Source organism: Osmia lignaria, chromosome 8 (genome assembly GCF_051020975.1).
Source record: "Osmia lignaria lignaria isolate PbOS001 chromosome 8, iyOsmLign1, whole genome shotgun sequence".
In the NCBI taxonomy this organism is placed as follows: domain Eukaryota; kingdom Metazoa; phylum Arthropoda; class Insecta; order Hymenoptera; family Megachilidae; genus Osmia; species Osmia lignaria.
The window spans coordinates 8,388,687-8,409,902 of NC_135039.1; the positions used below are offsets into that span (position 1 = coordinate 8,388,687).

Sequence of the window (21,216 nt, forward strand, 5' to 3'; positions counted from 1 at the left end):
ATTCTGCTTTAGCAATGCGGTATTTTTCAGGAATTAGACGACGTGGACGTTCTACAGTAGGAGGACCTTTCGTAACGATGTGGTGACGAACTTGATGAACAGGTTGTGTAGTAACACGTCTAGGTGCGGTTATTTCAGGGAATTGAGAAAGGATTTTGCTGAAAGGATTATCTTTTTCCACTGAAGATAAATTGGCAGCGGTAACAGTAGGAATACCTGGTGAAGTAAGTTTGGTCAAACTATCACGCAGACATTGATGTTTAAGATCAATAAGAAGACCGAAATGTCTCAGGAAATCTGCTCCAAGAATTGGGTGTTGAACTTTGGCTACGCAAAATTGCCATTTGAAAACTCTACGAAGTCCTAGATCGACTGTTCTAGTAATTACACCGTAAGTATTGATTGCTGAATTATTTGCTGCATAAAGTTTGTAATCAGTTGAGTGAAGAGGTCCCTTACATTCTGCTCTAGGTAAAACTGATACATTAGCACCTGTGTCCACAAGATATCGTGTTCCAGAAGTGCGATCAGTGATGAAAAGACGGCTTTTGTAACTAGGACCATCGTCCACCGCCTCTACTGGCGACGGTCGTCGGAGTTTTCCTGTGGTTTAACGAAATTACAAGGTTGTTCGCAACGACGAGCTAAATTTCCAAATCTCTAATGATAATAACACATTTGGTGAGAATTCCGTGAATAATTTCTTGAAAATCGATTTCTAGAGGTGGAACGTTCTCTGTGCCTACCAAAAGGTTTATTACGAAATTGATTGCGACGAACATTGACGGTGAGAGCTTCGACCAAACGACGCAATTCAGCAACTTCACCCGACAAAGTATCTGTATTTTGACCAGGAGTTGTTGGCTTTGTATCAACAGCTGCAACGCTATTTGAGTTAGCCATCTCTAAAATTTTATCTGCTTGAAGCGCTAATTTTGTCAAATCCGTCATTTCACTAATCGCCAAAATTGTGCGAACGTTTGACGGCATCTGCTCCAAAAAAAGGCTACGTAAAATTGAGTCATTACACTGACCTGCACTGAGGTGCTTCATCTTCTGTAGAAAGACCGATGGCTTTTCGTCACCAAGATCATGACCATGCAGCAGTCTTCTAAGTCTAGATTCCGTGGTCTCAGCAAAGACAGTAGTAATCCTGTTTTTTATGGCTTCATATTTCCCGTTTTCCGGTGGCGATTCCAAGATGTCTGATACTACAGGTAAAATTTCCTGCTCGAGATGCATGACCACGTACCTATACTTTGATTCTTTGCTAATTATGCGAGCTACCGAGAAGGCTGCTTCCACTTGTTTAAACCAAAGTGAAGGATTTTCTTTCCAGAAAGGCGGTAATTTTACCAGACGGGCTGTTTCTACATTGGCTTCAGGAGGACTTGGATAAATTGGATTTTGAAAAGTTTGTGGTTTGTTAAACGTCCACTGGTTCCGCCTTATCGGGGCCCCTTTGAGGTAGCAGCCCGACCTGAAGGCGCCAGCTACTTTTCTGTTAAAGTGGATAAAAAAATTATTAACATTTCAATTGATAGGTTAAAACCTGCTTTTATAATCTTCGATCGTGGCGATCCTGAGTTTTTGTCCTCAGATACAACTTCACAGTCACCTTTTCAAGTCGGTCAAAGCCTTTCATCTCCGGATCCTTTTCCCTGCTCTGCCACATCTCAACCCGGAACTTCAAATTATTCAACACTTCGTTCAGTGAACCCAAAAGTCAAGACCTATCCGCCTGCAAAGAAGAGAGTCCACTTTGCAGTAACTTCTACTCTCGGGGGGGAGTATTGTGGCGGCCCGGCCGTTGTCGATAAGGAAGATTGAAGATTATTCTCATCGCCACCTTTTTTTATAACTACGTTTATTGTTCAATTGTCATTTTAAACAAATTAGAATAACTTTTATAACTATTCATTCTTCGTCAAATTCTCCAAGCCAAAAGACGTGTTAACATTTATATCAATATTTCTAAATATATTTTTCACAATTTAAACTTTAACCATTCATTTTATATATGAAATAAGTTTTCCACAAGCGACACAGCGGTAGCGCCATCTACAGGACTTAGATATAAGCACGCGAAGGTTTGAGAAACGCCGCAATAGACTTCTGTTACAAGTACTGACGAGAACTTCGCGTTGCGAAGAGTCGCAAATATGTTGTTGTACAATAAATGTTGTTACAAGCGCCTTAAGTCATTTCGTCTCCCGGTGTCGCACCACAGTGTTGTTGGGTTGAAATAAATGGGATAAAGTGCATAATAAAAAAAAGTGTAACCAAGTTTGTAAATCGCATTGTAGACAGGGAATGTATAGTATATCTGTAAAAATAATAAATAATACATTTGATGGCGTTCCTGAGAATTAGCACGTGTTCTCCACCCAATTCGACTTCAGCAGCAACCGTAAGTGAAAATATAATGTACATACATAAATCGCAATTCAGTAAGAATCATTGTTTGCTTTAAACGTGAAACGTATCATTGTGCTTTTATTACCAATATAAAAACATAAAATAGTGTATTAAACTTACAATACAATTTATAATGGAAAATGAAGGAATATTTTTAGGAAACAGACCGTTTAGTGATTGCGACGGAGGTATACATACGTCGCTGAATTCGTTTTGGTGAGTACATTACTAATTTCAGTATCATTATTTGTGGAAATTCATTTTTTTCGTGACTGTAAACTTTCAATAAAAAAATGAGGTTAAGTACACTTCGACAGATCTATGGGTACAAATGGTACTTTATTACACTACAAATATTTATTCCGAATCATCTAAATTATACATATTTATATTTTCTCTGGAATCGAATGAAATCTTTGCAATTTCTGTTAATATTTCGTCGAACAAGTCTGCATTTCCGCTTTTCACATCTTTGGTGAAAATATAATGGCTTAAATATCTCATAAAGTTGTCCTTGCTAGAAATAGAAAATATCAATAGCATTATAATTTATAAAAAAGACAATACATTAAAAAAATACGAGTAAAATTATAAATAATAACTGATAACATTCTGGTAGAAAATGTTTGGTATGTGCCGAGTGCTTCCTACAGTATTAGTGCATGCATCTGTTAGAGAATCTTTAAAATCTATGCTATGGTTTATTTTCAAATGTTTATACCCCCTTTCTCTAAAATATTGTAAAGCTTTACAGCTATCGGATGTAATTGTCTTTCGAGACCTAATCCATTCCTTTATAATTCCTATTAGTATGAATCCCTACTTTCAGCAGGCACTAAAAATACTTTGCTGCTCTCTCTCTCAGTGCCTCTAAACACCAAATGACCCCTCAACATAATGCCCTTTATGATATTTCTGTTTGCCGAATTTGGACTTGTCAATTTTTATAATTTTTCCTTTGTCGCCAATTAGTTCACAAAAGCGATAACCAATCAATCATCACCTGTACAAAATATAACCATTGTAAAACATTGTTCCTATTCAGTTCCAATTCCCTTATAATATAATATTGGTCGTAGTTATACACAGGCAATAAAGTTAATTTTAATACTATCTTGTAACTCACTTTTGTTTGTGAAAAATATGTTCCTTCTTTTTAACAGATGCTGGAATAGTCAATGTGCAATGACAATTTGCATCTACTATTTTCATTGAGTGTCCACATTATGGATAATTCATTTCTGTTTCAATTAGCATCATATTCTGTAGAAATTTGAATAATGAATTTTGATCCTGGCAAAATTCATGAACATTAATCAAGTTCCATTTTTTCGGAATTATACATATGTTCAGTTATTTTGATTACGGAAGTCGTTACAATCCACAAAGTACAAAAGATAAAAAAAAGTCAGCATTAGTAGTTTGAAACCAAAGGAAGACACATTCTTCATTTATTAATTATTTGAATTTCATTTTTCAAATTCCTGCAGAATAAAGTGTTAATAAAGTAAGAAATGAATTGTCCACAAAGTGGCAATGCTACAAAAATGAAAACGGAATCTCTTATACTTGTTGAAAGTAGGGATACTAATATTGCTACCATGAAAGTGCTAAAAATTTTAATTCAAATGTTAGTGCCGGTCGGCCATTAATATAACCTATCTTGATCTCAACTAACTTAATTTAATCTGCTGAATAGTCTGTTTCCTAGGAATATGCTAATTCGAGCTAAGAAAAACGGTAAATGCTGCATAAGTGAAACTTATTCCATTTCTTAACAACACAGAAATGATTTTAATCATTAAAGCGCAATGAAAAATATTTATTATATTCTGGCAGAAATAATAAGTATTCACTATCTATGGTAATATGTAGACAATATTACTTTTTATATAACAAAAAGCTCGTTTTGTTCAGTTCTCTATTAACACATTATGCATCAGCCATAAATAAAATAGATAAGCACTATCACCTTACAACTTAACAGTAATTAAAGATAAGGCATTGTAATCCTTCTTTTCGATTTCTTCTTAATAGAAGTACATCTAATTTTCATTATTTTAACTGTTTTATATATGCAAATTTGTAATAAACCGAAAGTTAATAATTCATTTTCCATCAACAGCCCATGGTATTAAAGAAACTATTAATAGGCTTCTTGTAGATAAAGTGTTAATGGAACAATGCATGTGGATCATATTATAATATATTGTTCTTGCTTTAATTATCATATGGTAATAATAATACATGTAGGTCATTTATTACAGATAAAATAAATTATATGCTAATATGCTATGTTATTTACGTCATAATCTTTATGTCATTAACATATTTGCAAACGTAAGTGGGGAACAAAAGTTGCATGTATTAATGAAATTATAACAGTAAGTGATGTTAACAGTAATTTAATATTACCAACTTAAGAAACTATATTTTGTTATTGATTAACATTATTCAACATCTGTTAAGAACAAAGTGTTCTGCTTTAAAAACTAACATATATTATTATTAGTCAGGGATTTTAGTAATGATTCGCTTTTGCAAAGAAACACTCGTTTTCGGTTTTTGCACAAACACGTTGTATTCTACATATACAGCCGCGGAGACAACAACCACGATTAACACTCTTCACACGTGGGGCGTACTTAAAGACCCAAAACATATACATATGATGTCACGCTCTTTTGTCTATATGTTTACATATTTACATTTGTACAGAGATGGCTGGATCGGTACCTCTGTGAAGCTGGCCCCTCATTATCAAAAACTTGAAAAATTGATAATAGTTCTGAATATCCTCCTAAGAGTCCTAGAGTTCTCTATCAGTTTTAAAAATAGTTCCGTCGATTAAAGTATCGAAAATACATAGCATTTAAAACTTTGAAGAGCTATAACTTTTTTGCTATCAATTTTAGCACTTTGGTTGTTGAGGATAATTGATAGAACTCTTTGCGGGGCTACCAGAACTCTCAGCAAAATGGTCGATTACAAAAAAAAATTTTTGTTAATTTTAGGGGTGAACAGTTCTGGCAGCCTCCCGATGAGTTTTATCGATAATTATTAACACTCAAAGCGCTGCGAAATAAAAAAGTTCGCCCTGCTCGAAGTTACAGGATCGAAAATTATTTGTCCATAAGGGTGAAAATTTTTCTCGATAACCGACAATTCTGTTGATAATTCTGGCAGCCCCCCAAAGAGTTCTATCGATAATTATTAACACTCGTAGAAATGCGAAATAAAAAAGTTATAATAAAAACTTCAACCAGCGAGAACTTTTTTATTTTGCATCGTAGCGTTTCGGGTGTTAATAATTATCGATACAACTCTTCAGGCGGGGGGTTGCCAGAATTGTCAATAGAACTGCCTGTTACCAAAAAAATTTTCACCCCTAAAATTAACCAAAAAAAAATTTTTTTTTGTAATCGACCATTTTGCTGAGAGTTCTGGTAGCCCCCCAAACAGTTCTATCAATCATCCTTAACAACCAAAATGCTAAAGTTGAAAGCAAAAAGAGAACTCTAGGACTGTTAGGGGGGTACATTCAGAACTCTTATCAATTTTTCAAATTTTTGATAATAAGGGGCCAGTTTCACAGAGGTTGGATCGGTATTAAACTGACGTCGGTAATCTGACATAATTCAAAACTAATATCTTTATTTTTAAAGTAACTAATTTCATCCAGAGGCATATGTTCTTCCAAATTTTTGGATAAAACAGAAGGAATTTTTGTTGACTTTAACCACAAACTGTTTGCATTTTTTTCCATTTATATATTCAGGATATGCTGGACCAGTTTCTTCCAAAAGCTGCATTATTTGAATGCTAGTGTTGTAGTGTTTCTAATATATTGGGACAGTAATAAAATAAAGCCATGTACTGACGAGGCTGGTATGTAGTGCGATGGCAAGGAATATCTTTTGTGAATAATTTAGGGTGAAGTTGAAGAAAAGACTACCCCTTCAGCTTTGATAATTTTTGAAGATGTTATAAAATTCGACATTTTAAGCAACTTCTTTCTTTTAAGCTATGAGTCGGACTTAATTAGTTTGCGAGATATTCGAGAAGCTATAAGTATCACTACATTTAATTTTACCTGTACGTACCTTATACATTCGTGGCTGTGTGTACGTTAGGGGGCCGAAAAAATTAAAAATTTTTGTTCAAGCCGTAATACCGCGGAAAAGTTGCGAATTAGGGAGACAAAAAAAGTAAAATAAAATCATTTAAATCGATTGATATCTTCCGGTCACGCCTTAAAGTTTGTGGAAATCGGCAAAAATTCACATTTTTACAATAATTTTCAGAATCACTGAAAGTCATGTTTAAAAAAGTATTTAAGTTGTTCAATGCCTTCTGGTCGCACATTGCCTCCAAAGTTGATAAAAAAATGGAAAATGTAACTGTTGCATGATTGGAAGGCGTTGGCCGATTTAAACAATTTTTTTTCTAATTCTTCAATGATTTGAACACTAATCGACTAGATCTATTACGTTTACATTGTGTCAAGTTCTCGAATATTGAAAATTATCGTAAAAATGTGAATTTTTGCCGATTTTCACAAATTTTAAGTCGGATGTGCGATCGAAGGACAACAATCGATTTAATTGATTTTTTTTTCTTTTTTTGTTTACCTAATTTGCAACTTTTCCGTAGTATTACGACTTGAAAAAAAATTCTGAATTTTTTCGGCTCACCCTATTAACAAGGGGAGTGCACGGGTGTGGAAATCGCTTATGAAATGGCATAGGTGGAAGTTGTAATATACACGTAGACTTACAAAACCCTAATGAGATATTTTGAGATATTTTGAGATATTTTAATGTAAAGTTTCTGGTATTCTCGCGTATCAGGTATGTCATGTAGGTAAATTGTGTTCCCCAGACGGTTCCGTGGCTGAAGTGGTAGAGCGCCAGCCTATTAGTGAGACGGGTGGAGTTTGAATCCAAAGGGTATAGCAGGATAAGATGGCCAAAAGTGCTCTTGAGCCGATTTTTATCCGACTTCGGAAAGGAGGAAGATACTCAACTCGATGTGTACATATATATTTTTTTTTTAATGTATGTTCACCGATTACGCCGAGGCGGATGGATCAATTGGAACGAAACCTTTTGCATCTTGTCGAGTTTGTCTCCCGATTGGTCCCGTTAGAAAAACATTTAGCATTTTTTCATTCCTGACGATTTTTTTCCCAAAAAACGTACTACTTGTACGTTCAGCGTAGGTTCACCGATTACTCCGAGACGGATGGACCAATCGGAACGAAACTTTTTGTATGTGTAGAGTATAATTTCCGATTGGTCCTGTAAAGAAACTATTTTGAATATTTTCATTGCTAACCACTTTTATTGCAAAAAACGTACTGTTTCGTGTACATTCAGTGTATGTCCACCTATTACTCTGAGATGGATGGACCAATCGGAACGAAACCTTCTGCATCTTGTAGAGTATAATTTCCGATTGGTCCTGTAAAAAAAATATTTTGAATTTTTTCATTCCTAACGACTTTCATTGCAAATAGCAAAAAATCGATTCCTTCATGTTACTCTGCAAGGAATGTATCGTTCGCAATGAAACCTTTCATATTTAGTAGGATATACCGGGTGTCACGCTACTACCTCGATAGCCGAAGAGGGATGATTGCTAAGGTGATTCTAAACAACTTTTTCCTTTGCCAAAATGTTGGTTAAGGCTTGGTTTTCGAGTTATTAACAAAAAACACCGACCAATCCAAGCGCGTATAGCGCGCGGTTTCAGGGACTGCAGTTTCGGCTACGAAAACCGGGTCTGACGTAGGTCGCGAACGAACGGTTTGGCACCTCGTTGGCATAGTACAATAAAAAAACTGAACTGGTAGAACAGTTTTAGTCGTTGTTTAAAATGAATACTGAACCTAATCTCTTGTCGTCTGTGTTACGTTGCGCCGCACAGTGAGCCAGAAACCGATCTTTTTGGACAAAAATCTGCCGACAACTCAGTTTTTCATCGATTCAATTGGAATTTTTTTTTAAATGTTCGTGGAGGACTATATTTTGATGACGTGCTGCGCAAAAATCGGTATCTGTCACAACAAGGAATCCTTATCTACAAAGTCCTATAACTCCGATACTTCATCCGCCCATACTATAAATTTGCATGTCCCAGCTGAGTTATCGACTCTTCTAACCCTAAACCTTAAACCCCAAAACCTTAAAGTGTAAATCTGGCCCTGAGAATGACTAATTGAATGGAATTACATTCGGCACTTATCAAACTTACCATTAATTTATTGATCCAACAGCAGCATTTTGGCTTCTTGAGAAAGAACTTCCTTGTGCTTGCCATCCTTTATTCTTAAAGAGCTTATAAGTGGATCGGATGATAATAACATATGCTTCATAATATCTATATTTGTCGTTTTGCGGCAACACATTCGGGAGTTTTCAGCTCGTGATTTCCTGAAGACTTTATTATTTGCTTCTTATGGCTCTTCTGAATACAAACCAATTGGCAGTTCAAATGTAGCAAGTACTTCGCTTCCATGTTGCAGTACCTTATGAACTGATGGAGGTAGTTTATACCATGAATAAATTTCGATACACAGTTTAGCCGTCTCCTAGCAATAGCGGAGAGAATGCGGTCTAAAAAAAGAATAACAAATGATGGAACACGCTTCCAGCAGTTTGCGTGGTACAGATTTACAGATTGGACTGTTTTCTTGTAATTATTCAGGAGTTCAATAGCACGTTGATAGGAGTTATATATTATCATATATTCATTGGATTGCTGAGTAAAAACACCTTCCTTCACAATTTTTTGAAGGAAAACTGTGGGGGAATTCCTATTAATATTCATAATCGGTGAATTGTAAATATATAAGCTGTCAAACAATCATCTGCCCAAATACTTTACGGCTTACGATGTATTTTAAAGTAAAGAACTTGGTCTTGTGCACATCAATATGGAGTAAGAAGCCCAATACAAATAACGATAAGATAGATGTCATAATGAATGATATAAAGGCCAGTAATGGTTCCTTCTCCGAAATACAATTAGAGTCCATAAGACATCGATTGAGTAACTGCTTTCTCCCTCAGTACAATAAGTTGTGGAAAAAAATGTCTCGACAGAAAAATCGTTTTATAAAAAACTGTGCGAACTTCTTAGAAAAAGATTTTGAAGTTGACTTCAATTCCATCTGTGAAGACTCATTCAGAGATAATCGTGAAAACCAGGGGCAAAATGGTTCTGTAAGTAAAGGTCGTCCACGACTATCATATGCTGAAGCATCGACGAAGACCAAAAGAAGACGCATAGGAGAGCTCGCTTCTAGTTGTACGCACGAAGAACTATCAAAAGCGCTGCATCTGAAAGAAAAAAACTCTTTTGTCGATCCTCCGAATATTTATGTGGATGATGATATCGAAAGCCATATGAATAATGTTCTGGCAATGTACGTAGACTTAAGACTAAGTAAAAGAAGATATGAGAAATTAAAAAAACATAGTGCGATCATCAGTCCGGAAAATAAATATCCTCCTTACGATGCACTCATACAAGCAAAACAAAAGTGTTACCCAGAGAATATAGACGCGTCTGATTCAGGAGCTAATGTAAACTTCATATCTCTTTTGGATCATACAACAAAGAATATACTCGCTCTATTGAATCCAGATGAACTGAAAAATTTACGTAATAAGAAGTTGCTTCTTATTGGAAAGTGGGGTATGGATGGCGCTTCCGGTCAGCAGACCACAAGACAGCGATGGACCAACAGCAATAATTATGGCAATAGAACTGAAAAAACAATTGAAATAAGTGATGCAACTGTGTTAATTGTTTCCTTCGTTCCACTATTACTTAAAGACGATGATTCGGTAATTTGGACGAATGAAACGCCAAACTCTCCTCATTTCTGTCGTCCAATAAGATTTGAATTTATTAAAGAGAGTGATTCTGTTATTCATAGCGAATACTGTGAGATTACTGAACTTCTGCAGAAGGTTGAGGCGTATGATTTAAAATATGCAGACATGATTTTTGAACTACGTTTCGATATCCGGTGTACAATGATCGATGGTAAAGTCTGTCATATACTTACTAAACAGAAATCATCTAACCGTTGTAATATATGCTCAGTCGGGCCCAAGTTAGTTAATGATTTGGAACATGTTAACAGCCTGCCATGTAATGAAGAATATTATAAATATGGGCTCTCGACCTTACACTGCTGGATCCGTTTCATGGAATACCTTCTGCATGTTTCATACAACCTAGATTTCGAAAAAGGATCTGCGAGAACTATAGAGGAAAAACAATTAAAGGCGGCAAGGAAGAAAAAAGTGCAAAAATCTTTGAAAGAGCTATCAATCTCAGTTGATGTTGTCAAACAGGGAGCTGGTACATCAAATACTGGAAACGTGGCCCGAACTTTCTTTAGAAAAGCCGAATCAGTTGCTGCAGTGACTGGATTAAATGCGGTTATTATTACAAAATTGCATAACATTCTTCAAGTAATTACATGTGACAAGAAAGCAGATTCTGTGAAATTCAAAGAATATTGTTCGGAGACGGCTAAATTGTGCATTGAAATTTATCCATGGTATAAACTACCTCCATCAGTTCATAAGGTACTGCAACATGGAAGCGAAGTACTTGCTACATTTGAACTGCCAATTGGTTTGTATTCAGAAGAGCCATAAGAAGCAAATAATAAAGTCTTCAGGAAATCACGAGCTGAAAACTCCCGAATGTGTTGCCGCAAAACGACAAATATAGATATTATGAAGCATATGTTATTATCATCCGATCCACTTATAAGCTCTTTAAGAATAAAGGATGGCAAGCACAAGGAAGTTCTTTCTCAAGAAGCCAAAATGCTGCTGTTGGATCAATAAATTAATGGTAAGTTTGATAAGTGCCGAATGTAATTCCATTCAATTAGTCATTCTCAGGGCCAGATTTACACTTTAAGGTTTTGGGGTTTAAGGTTTAGGGTTAGAAGAGTCGATAACTCAGCTGGGACATGCAAATTTATAGTATGGGCGGATGAAGTATCGGAGTTATAGGACTTTGTAGATAAGGATTCCTTGTTGTGACAGATACCGATTTTTGCGCAGCACGTCATCAAAATATAGTCTTCCACGAACATTTAAAAAAAAATTCCAATTGAATCGATGAAAAACTGAGTTGTCGGCAGATTTTTGTCCAAAAAGATCGGTTTCTGGCCCACTGTGCGCCGTCGCACGCGCAACGTAAATGGGAAAAATCAAAATTAGCTGATAGAGTTGCAATTAGAGATGGTTACAAAACTATAGCTAATTCCTTCTCCCGATTTTTGCGCGATGGTTAGGTATTCGCTGCCACCAGTCTTGAGCGCGTTTAACGCGGTTAAGCGTTCTCTACGCCCAAAACGATTAAAAGACGGAAAATGATGATGTTAGTTTTCAATAATTAGGTAATTAATCTTTCGTTGGGTTCGTCGGTGCTCTGGGTCCCGTACGGGTCTCTCCTTGAAACTATATGTGTTGGTAAGCGTGGTTTTATGCCTATGTGAAGGTAGCTGTTTGAAATAAATGTGATACCGTTTACATAAAGAAACTGGTTTAATTGCAAAATAATTTATTCTGTACAAAAGAAGATGGTAGAAAAAGTTCAATTTAGAAACTGAGTTGAATATGAGATTTTACTGAATTTAGATAATCACCTGTTCTATGTAACAATGTTCATGAATTTTGATAAGTGTAAAGATACTTATTGTATAGGTTGATAGATTGAATTATCCGCGGTAATAACACTTTGAGACACAATTTGAGGCGTATCGTTGTTTTGACCAAATCTAACACGAGTATGACTATTTCGCCTTTATATCTGGATAACAATTCGTTTATTTGAAAACTAGCGGATTTGTACCGCACGGAGAACGCCTTGGACTGAGGGACTCTCGGAACCCGAAGGCTGACCAAGGCGCCCCTTTTGAGGTGTTAAAATTGGCTTGCGAAATAGACGCACTGCGAAAATATTCGATAAAGTATAAATCTGCAATACCTCGATTGTTGGAACGATCTGACGCGAGAGACTCTCGGAACTCGAAGGCTTATCAGATCGCTCGTTTTGCCAGATTTTGACCGTCGTGTTTCGGAAATGTAATTGGATCGACTTACCAAATCGGTGTTTAAATAAAATAAGATAATGATATATTTGCTTTTGAAAATCGCTCTGTATTCGCTTGATGATCTGGAACACCAAAGGAACGATAAGATATTCGTCGATTACGCACTTGTCGCGGCGAAATTGAATTAAACGAAACGAGACGTTGACGAGAGACAGGTTCACAACGATTAACGAATTACGAAGTTTAAAAAGTTAATTGATTATACGCGATAATGAAGTTAATACGAAAAACTACGCGATCAACGGATAAAAATAAAGAAAGAAAATGATAGAATTTTAGGTAGGAAGAAGAATTAACGTGCGCGTCACTGAGTCCTTATTCCGAATTCGCGATTTTCACCCTCACGACACTCTGCTTCGCTACGCGAAGGACTTGCCGAGCAGAAAATTACGCGAAGTTTGAGAATAACTCTGTCTCTCGGACACACGGGCTCCTGATCACGTACTTACGATTGATCGATCAAGAGTGTCGAATTCCGATCGCGATCGTCGCCTGGAGGGCTCGTCGCACGATCGTCATCCTGCGTGGGGACGTTTCGGCAGCGTCGCGTGTACGGTGATTGGCCAAGACGCTAGGCTAGACGAAAATCTTCTATGCCTTACTTTGGTGTTCCTTTCTTTTTCTAATTCATTCGCTCATTTTCGTTCAACGGTTTCTGGTAACTACGTAGTTGCTTATGAAATTATACGTAATTATGAAATGATAATTATTAATCAATTTAAAGCAATTAATTGTAATGCCGTCACCCGTTTAGTTTACTTAACGAAGGATCAAGATTATTACTTTCTCGTTCTCAACGAAAGTTATTAAATTATGATAATTAACAACAGACGATGCGATTACGGTGACTGCAATTCCGTTGAACTTATATGCATTTTCATTGGTTGTCTTTCGGCATTCGCTTTCGCTTCTTAATGAATTTAAACAATTTTAATCTAACGAATATTTATTCGAGAACGTTCCTTTGTTTAAATTATGTCATCAGGTCTCTTCGCCAGGCAATTTCTCGATAGTTCTGATACAATGGTGTTTATTGCCTTAAGGGCACAGACTCCTTGTGTCATGACCTGTATTCGTGCACTCACACAATCAACGGAAAGCATGCACGTATACGCCATGTGTGAGAGAGACACTCGATTTCGTAGATTCCATTTTTCGTCTCGATAATTGCATAAATGAAATTTTCGCGGGTACAGCACACACGGGTAGACTTCGCTACAGGTCGGTCTGGTCCGCTTGAACGATAATAAACATCATACGTTGAGAAAAATGGAATTTTGGAAACTGTACGATTGAGACAGACGCTGTTGTAAGCAAACAACATGGCTGCCGAATGCTGCGTTCGGCTACATTTTAGCGAATATTGGACGATTTAATCGTTTTTTCACTGATAACAGAGCAGACCAACTTCCCTTGAAGTAGCACAATATCACTGAAATTCAATTTTTCACAGTTTATCACTTCTGGAAGACGTAAAATGGAATCTACGATTTGCACGCATCAGACGTCAAATAGACATAAGAATAGTTCAGTGATTCTCCGTCAGAGGCATTGATGGTATATTTGACCACGTTATCATCGGGGTCGATAAAAACACAGATCAGTCGATAAATGTAAATTCTAATTTGACACCACAAATGGCTAGGCGAATATTAGCCACAAGTAAGGCATAGTTGCCGCAACGTATTAAAACTTCTGTCACGCTGTTCACACCTGTTACAATTCTAATCATCAGCACAATGAATCAGCTCGAGCCGATAAAGAGGTCTCAGAATGAAACAATACATAATGTGTGGCAAACCACAAAACTTTTTTATTCATATTTATAATCATGTTTTTTTATCAATGAAAAATATAGAGATATGCCAGAGAAATGAATTATAAAACTTGCACATTTCGCAATATTCGCATATTCTATATGCAAAAGGATATAGAAGGCGATATACATGTGCTGTTTGTGTTCCTATTTATGTATTTATTATTTACTGAAAAGATTTTGATTCCTGCCGGACATACAGAAGGACAGCGCGAACGAAAGAGAGGTAGCAAGAACGAAATAATACACATAACGTACGCGACCATAAAAGTTATAGGAATGAAAACTGCAGGACATTAATAATTTCAAGAAGGTGAATCGGAGGGAGTGAGGATGCAACAGTTTTACACTAATTCTAAACGCGTTTATAAATAGAAAACAAAGAATCGCCGGCCGATGCTCGCCGGTGACAGCTGATCACGCGGACGGTGTAATGCGTACGAGTGCGAGTGAGAAAGCAAGATGACGATACCGATGGCTTTGCGAGACAGACTGTGTTTTGTCGCACGGAACGACATCAATTTTGTCATCTTGCTTTCTCACTCGCACTCGTACGAATTTCTGGTCGCGAATATTCTCGCCCGCGGGTCCGTCGCGATTATTCGCCGGAGATTCGCAACAAAGGAAATAAGAAATAAAGAGATATGTACTAATTTATCATATACTTTTTTTTATTTTTAATTGTTCAATAATAATTAACAATAACGTTGCGCCCTCCTGTGCCGCCGCCCCGTCCTCTGCCGCCGCCCCATCCTCTGCCGCCGCCGCCGCCGCCCCGTCCCCTGCCGCCGCCGCCGCCGCCGCCACGCCATCCCCTTCCTCCACGGCGGCCGCCCCATTTTCCTCGACGGCCACCGCCGCCGCCATATACTAGTTTCTTCAGTAATTTTTTAATCTGAAATATAATAATGAATTGTACTATAATTGTAACATTATTAAAAAAAAAAAAAAAACAAAAGAAAATCGTGTAAATTCATTTGCTACTACTGTAGAAATGACTTCTTTTCACGATAATCTAATTCTGCCACATTTATTACATAAGAAAAGCAATGTTTTTACTTACTTGCGACGATGACGACGACGACGCCGACTGCTGCTTCTCCTCCTGTTTCTCTTCTTCCTTCCTTCTCTCTTTTTCGGCTTCTTTATTTTCTTTCTCTTCCTCCCTCCTCTCTACCTTCTCTCCTTTCTTCCCTGCCTCATTTCTGTCCACTTCCATCTGTAAAGAAAGTAATTTATATATAAATAACGTAATATTAATGATATAATATTTTACTGGCCGATTATACGCACCTCGTGGTCTGACATCTTGCTTTATTTGATTGTCTTTTGTCGTTGATGCTGAAACCACTCGAATGGTGGTGGGGATCAGGACCGTGTTCACTGTTTTATAAAATAGACCTTTTCCTATTTTCTAATTTTTTATTTTACGGATTACATTTTTATTTTCATGTTATATTTTTGTTTTATAATTTTAATTCATAATATTATAAATGAATACAACTTCAAAAGTTTTTTTTGTCATTGTTCTTTATTTTTCGTAGTCCTTAGAAACACTCCCCACCATGGCGCCCTATGTTTCTCCGTATTGCATTTTACGTTTTCGCGACAGTTGCATTCGAAGCAAGAAATAGATAGCATCATTGAATTTATTTCAAAGCTTCGAAAGTGTGAAGTGATCAAAGCGAAAGGTGAATATTGTGGTGTGATAGTGACAATGAGTGATAGTGAAAATGTTCTCATGAGTGAAGTGATTGAAGATAGGAGAAATGAATGTGAACATCAATGTGTGGCGGATAATAGAAGTCGTCGGCCAAAATATACAATCAGTACGAAAAGATATTCGAAAAAAACAGCATGCCGCGAAAGAAGGCGGCGGTTAGCCCTTCAGAAAAGTTCCGTACAATCAACATCCGATGGACAAAGATACACCCCCGAGAAAATTTATTTGCCATTGGATGACGAAACAGAAACGGCAAATTCGACAGAAATTTTTGAAGAAATGACGAATGAATTGTTTGAAATTGAAGAAACAAACAATGCTGAAGATGGGATAAATATGGAAGGCACAAATTCAGAAAATGAAGAACTGATGATACAGAAAGTTGTAACGAACGAGCCTGAAGAACAATTCTGTATACCAAATGGCTTCAGTATCGTGGACATGCAGCACATCTTTGCTGAATTTCAGAAAATAGGTGACCATGCTAAAAACAGGGAAGACTGTGGAATTAGACACCTGAAAATAACCGGCATGAAACGGTCGGGCCTGAGGACCATCCTCAGTGTAATATGCGATATGTGCAAATATAAAGGTGAAATCCACAGTGAACCTGACGAAAGCAATAAAATGGAAACAAACCAGTGTGCAGTTGCTGGAACAATTGTGAATGGAGGCAGTTATGCCCAAATGGAGGAGTTCCTTGCAGCGATGAACATACCCTCCATGTCGAAGAAAGAATTTAGAAAGCATCACGATAAAATCGTGAAAGCACTAATTGTTGCTGCAGAAGAAGAGATGGTAACAGCGGCAGAGGAAGAAAAACGCTTGGCCATTGAAAGAGGCGATATTGTTTCCGGATGTGGAATCCCTCACATCCCCGTTGTGGCCGATGGAAGCTGGATGAAACGATCATACCGGACTGGAACGTACAATTCCGCGTCTGGAGTCGGCGTTATAATTGGATATCACACGAAGAAAGTTTTATTTATCGGTGTGAGAAACAAGGTGTGCAGGATTTGTCGATGTGCTGCGAAAAAGAAAGAAGAGCCACGAAAGCACACCTGTTTTAAAAATTGGAGCGCAAGCCAAGCATCAACGGCTATGGAAAGTGACGCTATAGTCGAAGGCTTCAAGACCAGCGTAGAAAAACGTGGGCTGATTTATTCAACACTGATTGCTGATGGGGACAGCAGCGTTTATAAAAAAATTATAGACGCAGATCCATATAAAGCACAGATTCGTGTAAAAAAAATTGAATGCACGAATCATTTATTGCGAAACTTTTGCAGAAAAATGAAAGAAGTTGTAAAGATGACAACACCTGGTCCATTCAGAAGAATCGTTGAAAGCAGCATTCGGCGAATGCGTGCGGATATAGTAAAAGCCGCAGAGTACAGATACAGTCAGCAAGTAACAACCGCTGAAAAAATTAAGAATTTGTATGCCGACATACACAATGTTCCTAGCCATGTTTTTGGTGAACATGCAGATTGTTCAAAACTACAATACTTCTGCGATGGAACGAGTAAAAAAGATGAAAAGGACATTGTTCCCGAATTGATGAAGATGGGAGTGTATGAACAAATCAAAGAAATACTTCGACCTCTGTTGGCGCATGCTGAGAGTTTGCTGTATAACAGCAACAATAATGCCGTCGAAAGTTTCAATGGAATCGTCGCAAAATATACAGGAGGAAAAAGATTGAATTTCGGCGAGAGGGGATCTTACACGGGAAGATGTGCTGCTGCTGTCCTACAGTATAACACAAAACAAGTGTTGTCGCGTCTGAATACGGCGATGAACAAGGAACCGCCCGTTATTTTACGCAAAATAGAAAATAGAAGGAAGAAAGAAAATGAGAAATACAGTGAAAAGAGAAAGGAAAAAAAAATTACAAAGCACGTGCGGAAACAATTCCGTTCTGAAAAGGATTCCAATTACGGACCAAATGCTGAAAAGCCGGATATGGCTAACAATATTTATGAATTAGAGAAAAAAAAACATATGGAAATGTTACAGAATTGGCAAAATAGAAGAGATGCCATTGAAGAAGAAACCATCGGTCAAGCGAAAAATCCGAGATGGTTGAATTACAAATCTAAATTATTGACGGCCTCAAATTTCGGACGAATATGCCGTCGTCGAATTGGCACGCTCTGTGGAAATTCAGTGAAGTCGTTAGTGTATCCACGACTGATTAGTGCACCTGCAGTACAATATGGACAGGAATGCGAAAAATTCGCACGTGAACAACTAAGTGTGTGCATTGGTGTTGAAATTAAAGAATGTGGATTATTTATTGATAGTGCCATCCCGTTCTTAGGAGCTTCGCCAGATGGACTTATAGACGAAGAGGGCATTGTGGAAATCAAATGTCCGAAAACGGCGGAGAATTTATTGCCGGAGGAGGCAATCAAAACTGTTGCAGCTATTCGGCGTATATTTGCAGACGCAGAAGGAAATGAATTGAACAGGAACCACTACTATTACTACCAAGTACAAGGACAACTACATGTCACAGGTAGAAAATATTGCTTATTTTGTATTTGGACCCGAAAAGGGTTAAAGTACATTAGAGTCGATAGAGACGATAATTTTTGGCAAAAGAATATGGAGCCAAAATTAATTCAATTTTATTTATTATGCATGTTACCGGAATTAATAGATAGCCGGTACAATAGGGGAATGCCCATTCGGGAGCCTCAATTTATAACAGAGGAGAGAGCAAGCTTGGAAAAGCGCAAAAGGTCCCTCTCAGAAAGTTGCACGAATATTGCTACTGTCCGGCGTCGCACTGCACTGTAAAGTGCAGTAACACTGACTCTGTTGGTGGTTCACAATTGCATGAAATAGCAATTGTACTCGCGGATCATACGATCTCGCGAGTTGCTCGACGCCGTATTATATTTATTAAAATTTGTTACAGATTTTCGAAGAAAGGATTCCCGAGAAGAGGTTTTTTGGAGCGAAGCGAGCGTAGGACTCTAAATTAATTTTTTGAGCTGAAACAATTTTTTTCTTATTCCCTTCATGAAATTATTAATGTCTTATATCATCTTTTCAATTAACTTTTTCTTTTTTCAATATTTATCATCATTCATCTTCATCTTTGCATGAACATTTTTGTCGTTCAGAAATTAAAAACAGCATTTTCCTCTTCTCGAAATAAATTAAAAAATTATATATAGGTCTATTCAAGAAAGCATTACCTACCAGGACAAATGGACTGCAAATATGCTGTCTGATCACGTATAATCGGCAAGTATAATCTTACATAATTAATATTATGTTATCTATACATAAATTACTTTCTTCACAGATGGACGAGGAAGAAGAAGAAGAAAAGAAAGAGGATAGAAGAAACAGGAGAAAGAGGTCTAAGGAACGAAGTCGGATAAGAGGGAAGAGAAAGGAGAATCCGAGGCCGTCAACGTCGCAAGTAAGTAAAAGCGTTGATTCTTCTATGTAATAAATGTAGCAGAATTAGATTTTTCGTGAAATGGAAATTATGTCTACAATAGTAGCCACTGAATTTCCATGATTGCTTTTTCTTCTTATAAAACATTCATTATTATGTTTCAGATAAAACAAATTCAATACCACATGACTGGGATGGCTGTCATGGTAATCGACGATGCAGACGCCGCGGAGAAAGAAGAGGCCGAAGCGGGCGGCGGGCGGCCAATTATTGTTTATATATATTGATAATATTTCAATAAATACATATTGTATATATAGATCAATTTACATACATCTGTTTATTTTCCATTCCCTTTCTGAAATTATTAATGCCATGTAGTTTTTATTCGTATAAGTTTTATAGTCGCGTACATTATGTGTATTACAGTCTCATCGAATCTGTCGTGGCGTGTGACTCGAACATATGTATTTCCGCCGATCGGTACTACGTTGTTTGATTCATCATACTCCTTCTCTTTCTATGGCGCTGTCCTTTTCTATGTCCGCCTGGAATCAAAATCTCGCTCGGCTCGAGCGAATTCATTTTGCTAGATGGTCAGGATTGTCACAGATGTGGCAACACCGCGACAGAACTCTCAAATGATGTGATTCGACAACTACGCCACCTCACTTTCGTTTCTTATTCTACATAATGACGTTAGATGTCACACCGTCAAATGTCACATTTATCAATTATATGTTTTCACGATTGCCCGATTCTTTATAATGGCGCTTACATCGATTCGGAGGAGGCCTCGGAGGAGTCTGTGCCCTTAAACGACCCCTGATTTCAAACAGCGTTCGAACGTTCGCGACGTTCGCTTTCGTAAGTGTTCTCATTCCTTTCTTTCATTGTCTAAATACATTAGCATTCGTCCACTCTTTCATACTATCATTTTGTACATACATTAATGATCCTTGTTGGACCGGCTGGCGCTTTGTGCAACAGAGAGAAAGAAAGCACGCTACAAAAGAAGCTATTACGGGTTTCCTATTTCTACGCAGTTAACCGGGGAAAATCCCGGAATGCTAAGTACTGACTAATTGCGTAGCGCTGGTGTTTATGGTATCTCTCTCTCTCGAGCGGACTCGAGTTTTTGTGCACTTGTATTCTATTGCTATGGTTGAGCGACGATAGCTTCAAGGAGGGTTACAAATACTATTGAAAACTATTATTGATACTATTATAAACTCAAACTCTTCCTTGTACATCCTCACATAGAGGTGACTCTCGTAACCCGAAGGCTTGATGAGGGTGCACAAGGTCGAGGAGGGATGGAGAAGATTGGCGGAAAAGAAAGACATCCTCTTCACGCCCCTCACATTGAGAAATTCTCGTAACCCCAAAGGGCTTGATATTTATAGTCTTTATGTCATTAATATAAAAAATATACAAAAATGGCGAAGTTGCCCCTTCATGCTTTTTTCAAAAGTCGGTACAAACGAACCCCTTGGGGTTCAAATGAAACTGAAGATGGTACAAACGGGTACAAACGTTTCTTTTTTAATTGGCGTTGAAAAAAATAAAAAATGTTAAAGTGGGGTGCTAGGCTACTTTCACCCCCTTATATCTTTTCACCCCTTAGGGTACAAACGAAAAGAAAAGTGGTACAAACGGGTACAAACGAAGGAGAAGACAATGCAATTGGA

At 37.4% G+C, this 21,216-nt stretch overlaps 1 protein-coding gene and 1 long non-coding RNA gene across 2 annotated transcripts in view; one reads left to right on the forward strand and one right to left on the reverse strand.

Moving 5' to 3' along the window:
• The window catches only part of LOC143305549 (uncharacterized), a 540,711-nt gene extending 524,625 nt beyond the window's left edge, over positions 1–16,086 (reverse strand). The window contains exons 1-2 of the mRNA XM_076689585.1: positions 15,678–16,086; positions 15,448–15,603 (exon numbers count right to left, since the gene is read on the reverse strand). Coding sequence (XP_076545700.1) covers positions 15,448–15,603; positions 15,678–15,692 — 171 coding nt within the window. The 5' untranslated portion in view covers positions 15,693–16,086. The remainder of the gene's footprint in view (positions 1–15,447; positions 15,604–15,677) is intronic.
• Positions 494–1,831, forward strand: LOC143305565 (uncharacterized). The gene is made up of 3 exons (XR_013062559.1): positions 494–626; positions 723–1,217; positions 1,340–1,831. It is a non-coding gene; the product is annotated as an uncharacterized LOC143305565 (long non-coding RNA).
• Positions 16,087–21,216: the final 5,130 nt, after the last annotated feature.